Source organism: Aspergillus fischeri, genomic scaffold (genome assembly GCF_000149645.3).
Source record: "Aspergillus fischeri NRRL 181 1099437636266 genomic scaffold, whole genome shotgun sequence".
Taxonomy (NCBI): domain Eukaryota; kingdom Fungi; phylum Ascomycota; class Eurotiomycetes; order Eurotiales; family Aspergillaceae; genus Aspergillus; species Aspergillus fischeri.
In genome coordinates, this window is record NW_001509760.1 from 3,109,071 (window position 1) to 3,128,921 (window position 19,851).

The window sequence follows — 19,851 nt, forward strand, 5'->3', positions numbered from 1 at the left end:
TATGGTGGTTTGGCGGAAGCACTCTTCAAGTACGGTACGCCGTAGCCCGGATATATTTCTGCTAACTCCGCTAGTATCCACAATTAGACTATTCGCTCTTGAAGCTTTTTTATCATCATTCACGAACTGTTTAGTTAGTTACGGACAATAATTAAGCACCAAGGTCTATAGAATTTTGGAGAGGGTATGCTTTTAGTCTCCATTTCTCTGGAAAACTCGTCAGCGCCGGAAATACCGGAGATTATTGGGTATCTTTAGGTCCATCGAAGCCGTAGATCCGCGATGTCAATCCTCATCCAAGAGACTTAAATATCCGGATACACCGAGTACACTTCGCCATATCAAAAAAAGACTAAGGTCCCAGCTTAACTCGCTTGATCTTTGAACATTTTCTCACCCACACTCTTTCAAGCATACTCTGCGGTTGAGCCGTATTCTGAATACTGCCCCTCCAGCTTTAATCCAGGCAGCACCATGCGCTCCTACCTGGTCACTGGCTGTTCTCGAGGGATCGGTCTCGAGTTAACATGTCAACTGGCCAATTCTAATGATGACATTGTTATCTTTGCTTCCGCTCGATCCTTCAATAACCCCAAGTTCCAGGAACTCTTGCGCCGACATCCGGAGCGCGTTGTATATGTGCCCCTTGATGTGGCGGATCAAGGCAGCATCAAGAATGCTGTAGACATCATCACTTCAAACCTGGACGGCAAAGGGTTGGATGTACTTATCAACAATGCTGGTGTTATGAGCAATGGACCGGCTGAAGAGATGTATGCCCCTTTGTGCCTCTTGTACCTCCCTGAAGCACTTGTCACTTGAGGTTTCCACACCCCCACGCTAACCTTAACTCCTGACTGATTCTACGCAAAGGGATGACCTAGAAGAGGTGTTTCGCACTAATGTTATTGGTGTGCATAATTTCACAAGGGCGGTCTTGCCTTTGATGAGGAAGGGAAAAGAGAAAAAGGTCCTTAACATGTAAGTTCTTTCCCGATGTCTCTCTTTTTTGGTATAAGTAGCAGCTAGCTAAAGAAAATTTAAGCTCTACTACGCTTGGTTCCATTTCGAAGCAGTTCATCAATCATGCTGTCACAGTCCCTTCTTACAAGATTACGAAATCTGCATTGAACATGCTTACAGTTCTCTACGCCAATAAGACGCCAATGAACTGGAGAATAAAGCATTCACAGTATTCTGTGTTAGCCCAGGTGTAGGATTTTCTGTCAGACCTATAATTAACTGTACTTGGAGTAACTAATGCTTGACAAAATCTAGTGGTTGAAAACAGATCTGGGAAGCGAAGATGCTGATCTCCCCGTTAAAGTCAGTGTTAGTTCTGTGTTGGATATTGTTCATAGAATTGGCTGGGATGGCAACGGTCGTTTCTTCAACGTTCACGTACCCGGGTGGGAGAATGTGCTGGGCCTTAACCAGTATGATGGAAAGGAGGTGCCGTGGTAGGTGTTATCCACCATGGAGAGTGACGATGAGAGGATGGTGTCTAACACATGATGCTGATAACAGTGGGAATGGGATGGAGTGTACGCCTGCCATGACGCCATCATTGGAGAGTCTGAATTGGAAAAGCCGCATGTTTACAAGCAACCAGAAAGTTCTTGCAGTGTTATGTCTTCGATGAAGTGTTCCGATTAGGCAGTAGGATAGAAACATATATAAAGGTCAGCCCGGAACATCCAGGCCGGAACTCTGATTGGCAGTTACAGGGTTGGAAATAACAGACTTTGTACAGTGGACTGAATGTATAAAACCAGCCAAAACTTTTTTTTACTGTTATCTGCTTATATTACCTATAGCTACTATTTCTATAATTAACTATGAACCACATGTATACCATTGTGATATTAATAGCTACATTAGTGGGTTAACATGATCTATGAGCATACATGGTGATATCTAGTGATTATTACTATGTATGTAATTATTTAGATTACTATATTCTTTGCTAGCTTAGGTAGAACTATAAAAGGGGAGGTAGAATCTCTTTATTACAGACAGGATATATATGGGGTGGCTACAGGCCTACCCCCTACCCTTATATATCTTAAAGGATCCCCTCCTATTATGATAAATGATATTCCATCTGGTAGCATGTCTGGATTAAGTAATTGCTTAATACCTGATTCTAAAAAGGTTTAAAGTTTGTTAAGAATTTAATCTAGATTATAGTGTAACTATGATATGCAGTTATAATACTACTAAGAATATTATTAATAATATAATATTAATAAAAGGGTTATACTTTTTATTCTTAAAGTAGTAGATATATATTAGATTAATTATCTTTAACCTTCTTAGATTGATCTAGACACTAAAGATAATAAAGGTTTTATTATAGGATATCTTTTAGCTCTTCCCTAATATAATATTATAATAGTAAGTATTATTAATTACTTTTAATCTTCTAGAATGTAATGGAGATGTGGTTAATATTATAACTATAAGGAAGAAATAAATTTAGGTTATTAAAATTATTTTAATAAGTATAAATTAATATTAGTATTAGTAATTATAATTTAGAATTATAACCTTAGTTTATTACCTTTCTTTATAGATAAAATAGATAATATTAAATCTATATCTTCTAGTATGGAGACCCCTTAAACCTAGTGTACTAGTAATAGTAATAGCTTTAAGGTAGAGTATATTTAACTTTAATAATAGTTTACTATTACTACTTAGTATATAACTAATAAGAATAGTTAGGCTAAGCTAATATAGATGTATAAATAACTTATTAAACTTCTCTAGGCTAAGTATAATTATTAGGATTATTCTTAGCTAGAAAGGGATATAAGAGCTATATCTATTACTCCTAATCCTCCTATATTCTCTTAAATTATTACTAAAGCTCTTAAACTATATTAAAAGGTCTCTAATCTTAAGCCCATCCCTATATATAATAATAAGTACAGTAAGGATACTATAATAAAGTAGCTTAAGTAAATTAATAAGTACTTTTATAATAAGTAAACTCTTACTTAAAAGGTTACTACTAAACTTAAGAAGGTTACTATAGTTAAGTAGTATCTTATTAGTTAAGCTAAGAAATAATAGGATATATATAAGTAAAAGATTAAATATAATTTAATAGCTATTATTACTACTTTAGATACTTTTAAATAGTGGATTAAGGAGAACTTTAATAAGATTAGAGGAGAGAATTAATATTAGAAAGAATATAAGAAGTATACTTAAGGAAATTAAATAGTATAATTATATACTACTTCCCTTATTAAAGCTACTAAATAGATTAAGTCTAGAATTCCTAATAATATATTAACCTAGAAGTTTATTACTAACTTAAAGGCTGTTTTGCATGCTCACTAGGTAGAAGATTATAATAAACTAACTTTCTTTAATAATATGATCTGTTATTTTACTAAGTATAAATAAGAGGTTGCCTTATATATAGAGTTGCATAACCGAACCGCTAAAATCGAATCCAACCCTCACTGAACTTGCTGCGGTTCGATTTCGGTCCCTAGCCTAGGGAATTGCACCAGTTTCGGTTTCCCTAGGTTGAAACTGATTTGAGTTTGGTTAAAACCATTGGTTATGGTTTTTGAGGATTGATCAGATTTAATTAACCAACCCGCACTATTTTAGATGAAAATCACTCAATTCTAGGATTTGCCTAATAATTTTAATATCACTAGATAGCCCTAAATCTAGGCCATCTAAATATATAAATATTAATTCAGAGTACCTAGTGGTTGCTAAGATATAAGGGAATAATCATTTATATCAGGGGTTGGTATGAAAGTGGTATGAATAGATATATATATGTGACTAAGGTTTGATAACTATTATAGATTTTTAATCACCACCCATTCAGCCCTGTAGATATTGAATTAATATTTTAGATATAGATTATTATAATAATAAATACTATATATTTCATATAAAAATATTAATTCTCTATAGGTATGGTAGATATTATGGTCATTAATGGTTATTTGAAATTCTAAAACAGTTAAAATTATCATGTTCACTCAGGCAAAATCAACAGATATGGTAGCATTCAGAAGAAATACTAAGTCTAGAGAAGAGGAAGAAAAAGTATGTACACAGAGTAGAAAGATATCACAGAGTAATAGTGTAAACAGGTCAAACATCCAGAAGTGGCAAGCATTCAGCTAAGGCAGAAAGCTCAGAGGTAAGTAAGGTGATGAAGGATGGTTATGAGAGATAGTGACAGGCTATCACAAAAATTCACTGAATAATGGTGGTTAAACTCAAACCAAATCAAACCAAATCTAACTATGGTTAGTTAGTATAGGCCTATCTAGGCCTATCTAGGCCTAGTGGCAGGTTTTTATGGTTAAACTCGAACTGAATCAGAACAGATCAGGTTTGGTTCTGATTTCTAAAATTTGGACTTGAAATCGCAGCAGTTCAGTTCCAACCATAGTTGGACTTACCCAAACTCAGACTGAATGCAACTCTACTTATATATCTAGGTATAGCTTTAATCTTTTAGTAAAGTTAATAATTACTAAACTAATCTAATAGATATTAATCTTAATACTATTATTATATCCCTAAATTAACCACAAAAAGGGATACATAAATGGAAGATTTAGTGTAGAGGTAATTAAGCTTATTTTAATTATAGGTAAAAGAGCTATAATATATAAGACTATACTATACTAAATTAGTTAAAATCTAATTATAAGAAGTAGTTAGGAAATAAGAAGGACTACTAAATAAGGAAGCACTAGTTAGTTAATTATTAAAGGCTTCCTATATTAAGGACTATAATATATCTAATAATCTTAAACCTTTAAAGGAGGGTAAGGATTCTGATAATAATAATAATAAAGAGAATCAACCACTATAAGAGGGAATTCTTAATATTATAGGAGTAATACTAGAATTAGAGAATTACTAGTATATTAATACCTATCCAAACACACTCTAATTAGATATTCTCTGCTTTCCTACTATACTTAAAGCCTCTTAGCTACTAGTTCCTCTTTAAGCTCTATTAGATTATAGTTCTAGCTATATATTTATATTAAAATATCTAGCTAATTTATTACTATCTTTCTAGTTTTAATTTTATTAGATAGCTATACCTCTGTGAATCTAATTACTAAATAAGGAGTTTATATATATATTATATTAAGTTTAAATTCCACTTTAGTTAGGTAAATAGTACTATATTATCACTCTATAGATTCTTAAAATAACTAAGTATAATATTATCTTAGGTTAAGATTAGCTAAAATATATTAACCCTAATATTAATTAGGTTACAGGATAAATAGTTATTAGGGGATATAAGACTAAATATATTATTATTTATCCTATTAATCTCTAGAGCTAGATTAATTCTAATTTAGAAGTATCTATTAATCTTATCTCTACTAAATAACTTAAATATACCCTTTAAAAAGGGTGGTAAGAAGCTTAGTTATTTATTATTTAAGAAACTAAAGAAGATAGTAAAGCACTAATAAATCTATATTAGTTAAGTCCCCTACTTACCTAGTATAAAGATATATTTAGGGAAGAGTTATACCTAGGAATACCTCTAGCTTAGTTAATATAGTATTATATTAACACAGGAGATTCCTTACTAATAAATATAAACTCTTACCCTTAGTCACCTAAGAAGTTCCATAAAATAAAGAAATAAGTTAAAGAACTATTATAGAAGGTAGTTATTTATTCTTTAGTAAGTACTTAGGGTTTTCCTATTATAATTATCCCTAAGGCTAATAAGAAATAATGAATATACATTAACTATTATTTACTTAATAAGATAACTATTAAGAATACCTATCTACTATTATAAATCTAAGAACTTCTAGATTAAGTAGGTTAAGCTAAGTATTTATTAAAGCTTAATCTCCTCTCTAGATACTAGTAGTTATAAATAGGTAAATTATTAATTCTAAAGATAGCTTTTAATATATTATTTAGTAAGTTTAAATTTTTAGTAATGCCTTTTAGACTTTATAATATACCTATAATATTCCAGACTATAATAAATAGTATTATATAAGATTTTAACTTCATGGTTATATACCTTAATAATATCCTAATCTTCTTAGACTTAGATAAGAAATATAAGAGACATATTTAGAAGATACTTAATTAACTCTAAGAATATTAGCTATATATAAAACTCTCTAAATATATATTTACTAAGAGAGAATTAGAATTTTATAGTTATATTATTAGTAATAGATTTATTTAACTAATACCTATAAAACTTAAGGTTATAAAGATATAGCTGAAGCTAATAAATATTTATAAAGTTTAATAATTCTTAGGCTTAGCTATATATTATTACTAATTTATATATTAGTTTATAAGAATTACGTCTCCTCTTTATAAACTCTTAAAGGAATCAGATGCTTTACTTTATAAGAAGAAGTTTTAACCTATAGTCTAGAATACTTAATATTAGTAAGTATTTATTATACTAAAGAATGCTATAATTTATATACCTATTCTTAAAATTACTAATCTATTATTACTATATTAGATTAAGACTAATGCATCTAAATAGGCTTATAGTATAGTACTCCTATAATAAGATGAAAAGGGATAGTAGCATCCTATTATATTTAATAGATAAAAACTTAATAATACTAAAAAGAACTACCCTATATATAAGAAGGAACTTCTTATAATTAAGATAGTACTTTAATAATAGGATTATTATATTAATAATAGCAAGCCTATTATAATTATAATAGATTATAAAAGTCTTTAATACCTAACTAATATAAAGATATATTCAAAACATCTTATGCATTAGATTAAAGAATTTTAAATATATAATCTAGTTATTTAATATTATAAGGGAACAGAAGCAGTTATCCCTAATATAATTAGTTATTAACCTAACTTTATTAAAGAAGGTCTGGTGAATATAGTATAAGTATCTACTCTTTAATTATTTATAATATAATTATAGTAAAAAATAGGTGAATAATACCTTTATAGCTTATTAAACCTTTCTGAATCTAATGGTATCTATTAATAATCTTATTTTTAAAAGGTAATGATCTATACATATCTAATAATATTAGAATAAAGATTAAAATATTAATACTAAACTTCTAGCTTAAAATAGAATATATTAACCATTAACCTACTAATCAACTATACTATATTAATAAAGGAATTAATATACTATACCTTAAAATCCTCTTTTAAAATAACTTTATATCCTAGCTATATAATTAGTTTAGTTATCTAGCTTATCCTACTTTACTTAGAGTTATTTATACCTATGCCTAGTAGCCTATGATTTAAAAGGATATCTAAGATATCACTAGGAACTATCTAAATTATTAAATTATAAAATCTTTAAGACTAGATCTTAAATATAAAGCTGTGTAATACTTAGTGAAGAAGGGTATCTTACTATTTAAATAATAGGGAATTAACCTTATTAGATAGTTACTAATAATGCTAAATAGTAATTAATAGATTATAATAGTAGTTAATTATACTACTAGTTAGGTTATTACTAAGGTAGTACCTAATATAAAAGATAAAATATTAGCTTATTTCCTTTATAAAGAGACCTTTATTAATTATAGAGTATTTAAAGAACTACTTTCTAATAATAATATAAACCTTCTATCCTAAGTTATAGAGTTATATATAAAGATTCTTAAAGTAAAATATTATATAATAACTCTAAATTATCCTAGAACTAATAGTAAGAATAAGAATATAAATAGTTTACTAGGAAAGATATTAATAAAGTATCTTATAGGCAAACTAATATATCTATAGAATAAATACCTACCTCTAGCTATTTTTATAGTATAAGTATATATCTATACCTAGATAAAGTTATTACTCTTTTATCTTCTCTATAGTGTCCATCTATTACTACCTAGTTATCTATAAGTTAATTAACCAAATCCTAAACAGATTAAGAGTTAGTTAAAAATATTAACTATATATAATCCCTAGCTAATAAGAAGTTATTAGCACATGCTATTAAAAGGAACTTAATATATAATAGTAATATATAATAATTATAATTTAAATATAATTAGTAGGTTCTTATTTATAATAAATCCCCTTAGAAGTTCTAGAGTAAATAGTTTAGCCTATATTATATTCTCTAATAATATCTACTTAGTACTTATACTATTACTAAACCTAATAGATATATAGTAGAGAATCTTATAAATAGCTAATAATTAGTAGAAGCTAATATTAGGAAGGACCTAGCTAAACTTTAGATATTAGCTATACTAATATAGAGATTATAAAAGATAGGATTATTAATCTACTCACCTATTAAAGTATATAAGGTACTTAAAGAGGCTAATAACCCCTTATTCTTATACCATAATCTTTTAAAAATAACTTAAAAGAATTAAGAATTTACTAAATATTTAGGAGTATATTTAAAGCAGGTAGGGGAGGGAGTCTTAATAAAATAATATAGTTAATAAATAAAGGTTTAAGAATATATTAGTGATATATTAATAGGGAATAGCTAACCTATATAATATTAAAAGGAGTTAACTCTAGAAGGGAGTAAAATTAACTTAACTTCTTTAGATAATAGGCTAAATAGGGGAATATTATATAATTTATTAAAGAATAATTAAACTTAATAGGATGCTAGTAAGGGAGATATTAACTTAAATAAGCTATTTATAGTAGTAATTCTAGCTTAGTAGGAGTAATTAGAGAAGGATAAGTTATCTAGTATTATAAGAATATTAAGATAAAAAGAGAATATACCTATGTTATTAATAACTAATTACTCTAGTATAAATTAATTAAAGAAGTAATAAAGGAAATAGTAAAAACTATCTAGTTATTAAAATTATATATAGGCTTCTTTAACTTTATTAGCTTCTTTAATAGAAGTAAAGCTTAACTATCTTAGCCTCTATCTTAGCTGTAGTGATTACTCTAGTCTAATAGAACCTAATTCTAATAGGCCTTCTCTTTTTTATTAACTTCTTTTACCTCTTTATCTTCTTTTACTATAATAGCTTTAAGAGTATTTACTTAATTATAAATAACCTTAATAAATCTCTCTAGATCCTACTAGATTAACTAAAGCTATTTAAGATTTTTAAAATTATTAGTAGTAATTAGCTAAGTAAGAACCTTACTATCTATTAGATAGCTATAGTAGTAGTATTTAGTAGGAGTTATATTAGTAGAAGGGGTAGACTATTTTTTCCCCTTTAATAAAAGTAAGAGGGGTTTAATAGGTATAAGAGAGTAACTAATAAAGGCTAAAACTTTCTAAACTTATTAGTTTAGAGTAAGATAGAGGAGTAGGGATTAATAGACTTATAAGTAGACTTTAAAGTATTTAAACCTAATATAAAGGAAGGAGGGTTAAAAAATAACTACTTCTTTTATAAATAAGTAAGATAGCCCTCTAAGGAAGATAAAATAAAAATATCTAGAGTTATTACCTTCTTAGTAATAATATTAGGCTTCTTTGATAGGGTAGGGGTAGTGGAGTAATTAATAGATTTAAGGGGCTAGTCTTAGATAGGATTACTATTTATAATAGCTAAAAGACTACCCTATTAGAGGAACATCCTATTTAAATACTACTATTAACTAACAAGAAACTAAATATAAATAGTTAGAGAAGAAATACTTATATATCATACTTTAAGTCCTAGCTATAGCCTTTACTAAGGTAGAATAAGTACTAGGAATCTTTAGAGTTCTATATACAATTAGTATAAGCCCCTATAAAAAGTAAGTAGCACTCTTTATATATAATAAAGTCTAGAGCTATAATATATTACTAAAATATTCTTATACTATTTATATAGGGCTTATAAGGTTCACTAGGCTCTAAACCCTAGGTATAGAGTAATATAGTATTTTAATAGTTTTTATTCTTTATATCCTTCTTCTAGTCTATATTATTATAGGATACCTACTTAAGAGAATATATAGGATCTAGAAGAATAATAAAGGACTCTTATAGTTTAGTTAATAGAAATAGGACTTTCTTATAGATAGTAGTAAGGGTGCCTTTATAGTTAGGATACTAAATAGGTATTATTTCTAATTTACTATTATAAATATAAAATAATACATAAAGAACACTAAAACAGTCTATATCTAAGAGGGATAAAAGAAGATTATTAATTTATACTAGAAGAAGCTTAGCTAAAAAATATATTATTAAGGCTTAAACTACAGAATCTTATATATAATAAGATATAAAAAGTTAGGAGTATTTATACTTCTACTATATATACTAGTAATAAATACTCACTTATCTACTAATAATTATTAGTTAATTTTATCTTTATTAATTTTATTAATTACTACTATATATAACTAGTAATATTTACTATAATTCTTTATCTCTTAATTAAGATTACTAATTACTTAGGTAACTTACTTATTACTATCTTTAAATAAGCTAATCTAATTATATCCCTTACTTATTATATAAAGAATATGCTCAGCCACTACTAAGATTATTTTAAAATAAGATTATAAAGAACTAACTAGTTAATTCTATAGATGTTTAATAAAGAAAGATAATATTTAAACACTAGATATAGTAATTAATATCTCTTAGTAATAATTAGATATAGATTATTATAATAGTAGGTGCTAACTTAGCTTCCCTACTCTAGTACTAACTAAGAACTCTATAAACTAAGTTCAGTCCAGGCAGGGGAGGATATAATATTAATAGCTATGTTAGTAGGTTAACATAATCTATAAGCATACATAGTAATATCTAGTGATCATTACTATGTATATAATTATTTAGATCACCACATTCTTTGCTAGCTTAGGTAGAACCATAAAAGGGGAGGTAGAATCTCTTCATTACAGACAGGATACATACAGGGCAGCCATAGGCCTACCCCCTACCCTCACACATCTCAAAGGATCCCCTCCCATTGCGATGGACGATATTCCACCATCTAGTATCAATATTAAATTCTTATCTAGTAAGGATATCGAATGCCATCTAGTATGGATGTCGAATTCCCATCTAGTAGGGATATCAAATGCCACCTAGTATCAATATCGAATTCTCATTTAGTATTGATATCAAATATCACCTAGTATTGATATCGAATTCTGACCTAGTATTGATATCGAATTCTCATCTAGTATTGATATTGAATTCTCATCTAGTATTGATATTGAATTCTCATCTAGTAAGGATACCAAATATCACCTAGTATCAATATTGATATCGATACTAGGTGGCATTCGATATCAATACTAGGTGGCATTCGATATCCCTACTAGGTGATGTTCGATATCCCTACTAGATGAGAATTCAATATTGATACTACGTGGCATTTGATATCCCTACTAGATGGGAATTTGATATCGATACTAGGTGATATTTAATATCCCTACTAGATGGCATTCCATATTATTACTATAGTAATTTAATATCTTATGGTTGTAGAGGTTATAAGGGAAGAATTATCTCTATTAGTAGTTAGTATAAAAGAGTAGTGCTATATATATTTGCATATTAACCTTTAATAACTACTATAATTTAGGAATAATTCTTAACTATTACCTATTCAACCCTCTCTATATTAAATTAATACTTTAGATATAGATTAAAATAACTATAATTACTATATATTTTATATAAAAGTATTATTTTTCTATATGCATGCTGGATAGGCCCTAGGCAGGTAGTGTGTGTGGTAGCAGCAGCATCAGTGTGGTAGGAGGTAATCATGGTAAAAAAACATTTTGGCTGGTTTTGTACATTCAGTCCGCCGTACTTTGTGGAGATAGTCATGATCTTTGGATCCCAGGAAATGAGGTTTGAACAGGCAGATGACTAACTACATAAGGCTGGCAGTCATTCAAGACACAGTGCAATGCTAGGGCTCTTACAAAAACAATAGAAGCCGGTCCTCTCGATTACTGCCGCTTAAAAGTTTCCCTCCACTTTGAAAAATAATCGCACTGAATCAACTCTTTGTAGATGACGCAATTGGCCCTGAGACAGGCATATCCGATGAGAGTCCATTCGGTCCACGGTTGCTGAGCTTGGAAGATACCGAAAATGTGCCGGCCGATGAGTGTTGTGGGGAAGAAGAACCATCATACATCTGACGACTTGCCTAAATTTTCAAGAGAAGTTCAGGAGGCCAGAGCAATTACTGGAGGTATAGGAGTCTCTGGCTCAGCAAAAACAATGTAGTTCTCTTATATGGGTGGTTTGTGAGGCGTGAAATCATTCGTTACCAGTATCCTTTTGAAGATGAGCTCGTTCATGTAGCGCCTCCTGTCTGGCTTTTCGTTTCATGAAGACCCTCATGCGGCGAATCTAACGCCGAAGTTACCTGTCATGAATTCCATGTCAGGTAACTGTCCTACTGTCCATTTCGGATGCTCCTCCTAAGATGATGGTTTCAAGTGCTACCAGTCCAGGCTATCATACTATGCTTGGACATCTTCTCGTCCCTATTATTGGCTGCCGCGGGCTAGTGCTGAGGTGTGGAGTTGGGCGTATGTAGATCCCTTTTTTGGAAACTAAATACGATAACGAAAGCGAGGATGGGACACAGGTGAGGTCTGCCTATTGATACCTATCAACACAGGCTCATGTCCAGTGCCATCCTATATAAGATCCCTGTGAACCTCCAAACAGTAAATGCCTACTTATTTCAAGACGGCTCATCTGCTTTTATCTCTGTTATCTCTGCTTGTCCCCCACCAACAGCATGTCGGACTTTGAATACTATCGATACTATCCCTCTTCTGCAGCGGCGGCAATTTTCTTTGTCGTGTTTGGTGCCGCTTCCATTATACATTCCTATCAACTCTGCAGGAGCCGTACCTGGTATTTCATACCTTTCATGTTTGGCGGATATTGTAAGGGTCCCTATCAACCTTATGTGAGATAATGCCGCAGGTTTGATTCAGAAGGTTAACAGTCTGTAGTCGAGCTCATCAGCTATATAGGGGTACGTTTTCCTATCACAGGACCACCGTCAACATCACAGCAACAATGACTCACACGATATCTACAGAGGTACATTTCATCAACAGAATCGCCAGACTGGTCACTTGGCCCATACCTCATCCATACTCTCCTGGCGCTCGTCGCGCCAGCTCTATTCGCTGCAAGCATTTACATGGAGCTCGGTCGAATCATTAAACTCACAAAAGGCGAAGATAAAGCTATTATCCCTACACGATGGCTGACCAAGATCTTTGTCTTTGGGGATGTTGTTTCTTTCCTCGTGCAAGGCGGTGGTGAGTTCAAATCAATATAGCATTTGTATGTTGCCTTTCTGACTCGTTGTCTTCTCTTGACAGGAGGAGGAGTCATGGCAGGAAACAGTCTCGACTCCATGAAAACTGGAGAGAAGCTCGTCCAACTCGGTCTTGCTATCCAAATAGTCTTCTTCGCCCTCTTTATTGCTACCGCCATTGTCTTCCATATCCGTATGCGACGAGATCCATATCAGCAATTGTCCTCTAAGTGTCATACTTGTTGGCAAAAGCACCTCTCGCTGCTCTATGCTACATCCATCGTAATCCTCATACGGTGTTTGTTCCGATTGATCGAGTATGTGCAAGGGAACTCCGGGTACTTGATCAGTCATGAAGCCTATTTGTACGTTTTCGATGCTACCTTGATGTTTCTTACAATGGTGTTGTTTGCAGTCGTTCATCCTAGTGAGCTTAACGCTCTGCTGAAAGGAGGAAAGGCAAAAGCTATTCAGAAGATTGTGTTCTTGCGCAGTGTTGACTGTGGCAATAGTGAAGAACTGAATGAATTACAGCGCTTCTAGGGGTACTTGATGCTCCGTAATAGATATTGGGCTTTGCAGTTCAAAAGCTGTTGGCTGCTGGAAAAGCGAATCAGCATGACCCCATCTCAATAAAATAGACGCATTTCATGGTATATGGACTAATCTGGGTTATATGTAAAATAAGAAAATAATAGGCAATTTTAGAGGGTATGAACAATTATGAATATGGCTCATCTCCGGACTATGAATTGACTAATATGCTGTGTCTGCAGTGGCGTTTGTTCCTCGTCTAATCCAGGGTAGAAATAGTTCCACATTCTATAATCCTCGCATCGCGGCTGTAGCCATCTTTGTTTCGCCAATCAAAACAACCCTTAGTATGCTTTTGGATAAAGTGTTGAAGCGCGAGGGCTGTTCAAGACAGATCGAGAAACGCAGGCGACCATCTTGCAGCTTATTTTACGACCGGTCCAAGTGAAATAATTTGGCCCTGCTACGAGTATTTCGCCTTCTTCCAGTGGGATGCAAAAAGTATTAGAACACCCGAAAATGGGTAGCGTGCTCGTGTTCGATTGATGGCCACTCGGATCGCATTGCGTCAATTTCTTGGCATTTAGTCCTTTGCGCCTCGTGCAGAGTCCATCTGTGAGCCAGATTACCTCTGCCTAATTCTTGGGGAGGCGCAGCCAGAACCCTGTTTTTTATACTCTGTCCAACCCACTGCGTTGATGCGCAGTTCAACGATTAACTATTAACTATTCTCTATCTCAAAGTTCTCCGCTGAGCCGCTCGCTCTCGGTTAGCAAACTTCCCAAGAGGTTGGAGTGAACAAGATGCCCGTTAGAAGGTCTCACACCAAGTCCCGCTCGGGGTGCGTCAATTGCAAGCGAAGAAGAGTCAAGGTGAGCAGCAAAACTCTGCGCAGTGATGCCCGAGGATTTGGACCTATCTTGTATTAGAGCTCATTTTTCAAGTGCGATGAAAAAGGCCCTCCATGCGGAAACTGCATCAGAAGACAGATTGATTGTATCTACCCTGCTAAGCAAATCCGATTCAATGAGCCAGTTGGGCTTACAAGGGGATCGCTACAATCTAACGTGTCACAAATTCACGAGAACAATTCAGCCGAAAACAGAACCGGTTTTGGCAGAAGGTGTGGTCGGTCCTGCCTGGAGAGGCGGTCGGTCGAGCTCTTATTGATGCATCAGTATTCTTCTAAAACTTACCTGACATTTTGCCGAACTTCGCAAGATGTATACCTCTGGCAAACCGTTGTTGTCGAGGAGGCCTGGAAGCATCCATTTCTCTTATACGGTATACTTGCTGTGTCAGCCCGGCAATTAGCTTGTGTAACACCAAAGTCGGCAAAAGAGTATAGCGGCTACTCTCTCGAGTATCAGAGCGCAGCTAGTCCCGAATTTCGACGGTCGCTAGAACAAATTACCGAAGACAACTGCGGCGCAGTATTTGCATTTTCCGTGATCACACTTGTCTTGATGCTCACCGCTACAGCCTTCGACGAAGATGGCCCGGGGAGTGCCTTGGAGACTGTCTTTTCCCTGTCTGAATTCCTCAAAGGCGTCAGATCAATATGTCTAGCCGGTGGGCAATGGCTTTCAAAATCGTCTCTGGGTGACTACATACAGACAAAACCAATGTTAGTCAGTGACTACGAAGATATTCGGGCTGCCCTGGATCGTTTGCGGGTCCTATATGAAGCCGTGGTACAGCAAATGGATGAAACGAAGTCCACAACCTACGGAAGGGCAATTGACCTCCTCGGAGAGTGCCTCCTTCTCTCTCGCGGTATGTCTCTCAGGTGGCTGATACTGGTGGGCGAGGAATTTTTCTGCGAGCTGGAAAAGTCTGATCCGATGGGTCTCGTGATATTTTTGCATTGGGCCGCCATCTTGGATGCGCTGAAAGACGAGTGGTGGGCGTTGGATATAGGAAAGCGGCTTGTTGAGGAAGTGTCGGCTCAAGCGGATCAACTAGCGGGACCATGGGCGGAGACAGTACTCTGGGCCAAAATCCAAGTCGGGCTTGAGATGCCAACTCGCAAGGGAGCAAGCTGGGGCTCATCAGCGGAGGGAGCTGAGAACGGCAGACGTCCCCTCCGGCGACAGCTTGGTCACACAGACTAAACGCTCCCTAGCGCATCAGTCAAGTCGCCGGGTAAGCGACGGATCTTGGCTGGATGAAATTAAATATATTATTAGAAATCGGCCTGTGAACTTAGTAAAATACCATAGCATTGATCAGGGTAAGACTACCTCCCTTGGTATAAATGTAGCTTGCAAGACTAAAGCCTTTAGAAGCAGTGAGAGTAGTTAGATTGGTGGCATATTTGGTCAAAATTACCAACTATTCCCCAGACCATATGATCAGTATGAGCTCTCATCGTCATCTACATCTACCCGTGTCCTAAGAAAAAGAGTGGCGAAGTGAAATCGCTGGTGATATCCTATACAGCGCAGCGCCTAATGTGTATAGCATACTCTATATTGGAGCTGAGGCTGCTCACCAGCTGGGAGGTATCTAATATCTCTGCTAATGGGTCTCAGTATCAGATTCCTTGAACTTCTTAATCCCCCCTGTAACTCCATCCTCACCCATATCCTAATCTCTCTGTTCTACCCTTTCCGCCTAGCTCTGCAGCATCTTCCAGAGCTGTATATTGTGAAGGTCTGTGAAATCTGTGAACCCAGACTGATAGAGCCCGAAGGACTGATTAGTAGGTAGAGGGTGCTTACTCTTAGGATTGATGCCCATCTGCTTGCTATCTGATTTGTGGGCCCACCTGTGTGCCCTAAGCCCATATAGGAGCATAAGGACACACCTGTCACTGAAAGCTATGTTGGTTCTGGGCATGACCTCACTGAGGTAGAGCCCCGCGGGGACCGTGGAACTTTTATTTAGTGGTGTCCACGAAGGATACTAGCTGCCAAGCCCATTGATATGGAATATGTGGAAGGGCATGTCTTCTGGCTTGGACTATGAGGACTGGTAGGGTTGCTGGTCAAGCTTGCTTGGGAGGTAAATACCAGGGGCAATATACTTGATGGGAATTGACTAAGCCGCAGTTATAGTTAAGATTGATATGCAAAGCTGGACGTAGGTAGGAAGTCCTGATCCAAGGGATCAAACCACTGGAGTCTTTCTTCTTCTTTTGGTGGTTTCTACGCTGGTAGTTGAGTCTTAATCGCATCAAGAAGTTGCCTCATGGAGATGACGGATTTCTCTAGATTAGTGTTGGAAAATGCGCAGATCCTCCATGGGGAGAATGACTTGAGGATTTCGTATTCTTTAATTGCAAAGATCTCTCCTTCATTAATCATTTTGAGATACGCATCCAGAATAACTTCAAGGGGTTTCCATCCCCAACCCCATTCACACATCACTGTTATATCTGTGAGATTGCCCACAAATGTAGCTGTTGATGTTGCTTAGTTAAAGCTCAAGAAGTATGAGCAGAATGCAAGTCTATATATTTGTATATATGGATATCTCACAAGATGCCCTGCTGATCCCCTGCTTTATATGTGGTAGTGTAGTAAAGAAATATAAAGCACTCATTATCTAGGTATATTCCTTGCTCTGACACTAATAGAAGACCTTCACTGCTCACCAGACCAGCCATGAAATAGAAGAAAGAATAATCAGGATTTTCTTTATATGGTAAGAAGCGTGCTTGCTTAAGGAAGGCTACTAAGGATGGTGATAGTCAGTTTTAAGTGGCCTCGGGAGGTGCATTGTAATCCCACCATATCTAGGAAGGGAGCTCATCAGCTTGTCTGCCACTGCCCACCTATCCTTTATATAGAATCTTATTGCATAGAGCAGAACATCATTCATGGTCCATACTGTCCAGGTTGTGAACTGGATTTGCTGCAGAGATCTGGTGACTGGATCTTGTCTGGAACATAAAGAGATTATAAAAACTGATCGGGAGCCCTGCTAGAATATTGCGTATATCAAAAGTTTGTCTCTTATGTATGCCATGGCTGGAGATCTCTGGCACTGAATTGGATGATGGTAGGAATTAGCCAACCATTGATGCTGCAGGGAGAATTTCAGTTTCAAACTCCTCCACTGTCTGACTGCAGCATGTCCCTAATGATACTAAGCTGTGATACATGTAGCAGGCACTGTTTAAGTTATTTAATTCTTTTTATAAGCCAGAAAACCATAATGTTTCTACTGCTTAATTTCCAACCAGCTTCAGCCTAATTACCTAGTCCTCCTTGCTAAATATTCTACAAATGGTCAATTCTTCTATCAACCTCCCAATCTGCCTTATAATAGACTTAAGCAGCCCTGCTCCATCTATCTTAAATAGCTGTACTACTGTAGAAGTCTACCACTAGATTGATTTAATAGCTCAGCAGTTGGTAAATCATTGTTAGACTGAGATCTAATTAATGTTGCTATTTATACTCGGACACAGTATAAGTAAGGTCTAAGTTATAATTTAGGCCCATAAGTTTCACACCTACGCGTCTCATTCATGTAGTGGTGAGGGAGGTTAACCTTTATTTTCTCTCTAAGTTTCCTGTATAGTACTATATAAATAATTTTTAAGGTCTATAGGTTCTAAGAGATTGCAAATGCTCTGTCCACTGTTATATAGTGTTTAGGATGACCATCACCCTGTATAGTTTAGGCATAAGGTTAAGATGTGCAAGCACTAGAATAGCATTTTCCTTGGCCATAATACTCTTTGGTGCTCCTATAGTACCCTAACATAGAGCAGCAGTTGCTAAATTGCGTCTTAGTGTAGGTCTTATTATTAGTAAAACTCAGTCTACACTCACTGTTGATGCTGGGTCCACTATTATCATCCTCATAACTTCCTAAGTAACACTTCCTGGGCCCACAGAAGTCTAATCCTTTCCCACAGTATCCATATACAGAGCAGCACCTGGAGTATCAGTTATCATCTGGCATGATCAAGGATGGAGCCTGAAGAAAGCGCAGAGTACATAGAGGCTAAAGCTTGGGTTTGTGTACATTAAATAGCCCCAGTCAGGACCACAGGTGCTATTTGTTATTATGCTGGTCTTAAGCTTATAAGCACCAGACGCGCAGTTGCCTGTATCATAGTAATCACTAGAACTACTATAGTAGCCACTGGTTGAGTAGCACCTAGAGATTGCCAGTCAAACCCTTTGCTGGATATATGTCTTGATAGCTCAGGACTAACTTACTTCCTAAATGGTGAGCCTTTACATACTGTATATCCATTAGCAGCTCTGCAAGTGCCATCTTTTGAAACTAGAGCTTCAGAAACAGGGCAACGCAAACGTCATAATTAAGCCAGAGGTTAGTGCAGTTGTTCTACAGCTAAATATGCCAAAAAAAAATTGAAAAAAAAAAAAAAAAAAAAAAAAAAAAATTGCAGTTAGTGAGAGCTGTGGTAGGAGGGCAGAGCCAGGAATGGAACCCATATAGGTGTTTAGAGACTGCAGGTCTGCAAAAGTGATTCTAAAGCAGAGAGCCACTGTATTATACTGACACAACATATTAGTATTGATTAATATAGCGCGATGCTATCAATTACCGTGTCACCCGAGACAACTTTATAGTATCAACCATGATTTATAGTGGTTCCTATCTATGTGGATTCTGATGCCACAGCTGCATATGTCTGTTAGCTACGCTGGACCAGAAGGATATGAAGGCATGCAACCTGTTGTATAGTAGGAACCTGCTGTAGTGGGGGCTGATATCACCCCAGAGGGCTTGAAATGGCCACTGGGGGGACTTTAAATGGAGTTAGGTAATTAGTGTATATTTCTGAGAGCCATGCTGTGCTGGAGGTCACCTACCCTTTGTAATATCTCTGCACATGGTTCACATGACCACAGGAGCTAAGAATGTCTGGGTTCCATGTAAGGAACTGTGTCAGCATCACTAGTGAGTTCTCTGTTAAATATTAAGCTGCTAACTCTTTGCTATTGTGATATTAGTATAAGTTAGAAAAGCTCTTAAAGCAAACATACCAAGAAGGATTGCCTATTATAATATCAATCTTGCATGGGGGTGGAAGACAGATGGGACTGTCAAACTTACAGAAGTCATCCTGGGTAGCATGAAT

General features: G+C 34.9%; 3 protein-coding genes across 3 annotated transcripts, besides 11 other annotated features; all 3 read left to right on the top strand.

Moving 5' to 3' along the window:
• Window positions 1-474: 474 nt before the first annotated feature.
• Window positions 475-1,464, top strand: NFIA_057680 (putative short chain dehydrogenase/reductase family oxidoreductase; the record flags this gene model as incomplete). The annotated part of the gene is made up of 4 exons (XM_001258314.1): window positions 475-773; window positions 874-981; window positions 1,046-1,213; window positions 1,362-1,464. 4 exons carry the CDS (start codon window positions 475-477, stop codon window positions 1,462-1,464), a joined length of 678 nt encoding a protein of 225 aa, XP_001258315.1.
• A 2,836-nt stretch (window positions 1,465-4,300) lies between these two features.
• Window positions 4,301-4,327: a microsatellite.
• A 1,170-nt stretch (window positions 4,328-5,497) lies between these two features.
• Window positions 5,498-6,874: a mobile genetic element.
• A 1,133-nt stretch (window positions 6,875-8,007) lies between these two features.
• Window positions 8,008-8,031: a microsatellite.
• Window positions 8,032-10,933: 2,902 nt separating this feature from the next.
• Window positions 10,934-11,185: a microsatellite.
• Window positions 10,953-11,179: a microsatellite.
• Window positions 11,186-11,211: 26 nt separating the features above from the next.
• Window positions 11,212-11,401: a microsatellite.
• Window positions 11,213-11,390: a microsatellite.
• Window positions 11,289-11,364: a microsatellite.
• Window positions 11,324-11,391: a microsatellite.
• Window positions 11,402-13,130: 1,729 nt separating the features above from the next.
• On the top strand, window positions 13,131-13,793 carry NFIA_057690 (RTA1 domain-containing protein; the record flags this gene model as incomplete). The annotated part of the gene is made up of 2 exons (XM_001258315.1): window positions 13,131-13,251; window positions 13,318-13,793. The coding sequence occupies 2 exons, from the start codon at window positions 13,131-13,133 to the stop codon at window positions 13,791-13,793; spliced, it is 597 nt and encodes a 198-aa protein (XP_001258316.1).
• Window positions 13,794-15,005: 1,212 nt separating this feature from the next.
• Window positions 15,006-15,898, top strand: NFIA_057700 (uncharacterized protein; the record flags this gene model as incomplete). Its single annotated transcript, XM_001258316.1, has 2 exons — window positions 15,006-15,068; window positions 15,116-15,898. 2 exons carry the CDS (start codon window positions 15,006-15,008, stop codon window positions 15,896-15,898), a joined length of 846 nt encoding a protein of 281 aa, XP_001258317.1.
• A 3,210-nt stretch (window positions 15,899-19,108) lies between these two features.
• Window positions 19,109-19,149: a microsatellite.
• Window positions 19,121-19,148: a microsatellite.
• Window positions 19,150-19,851: the final 702 nt, after the last annotated feature.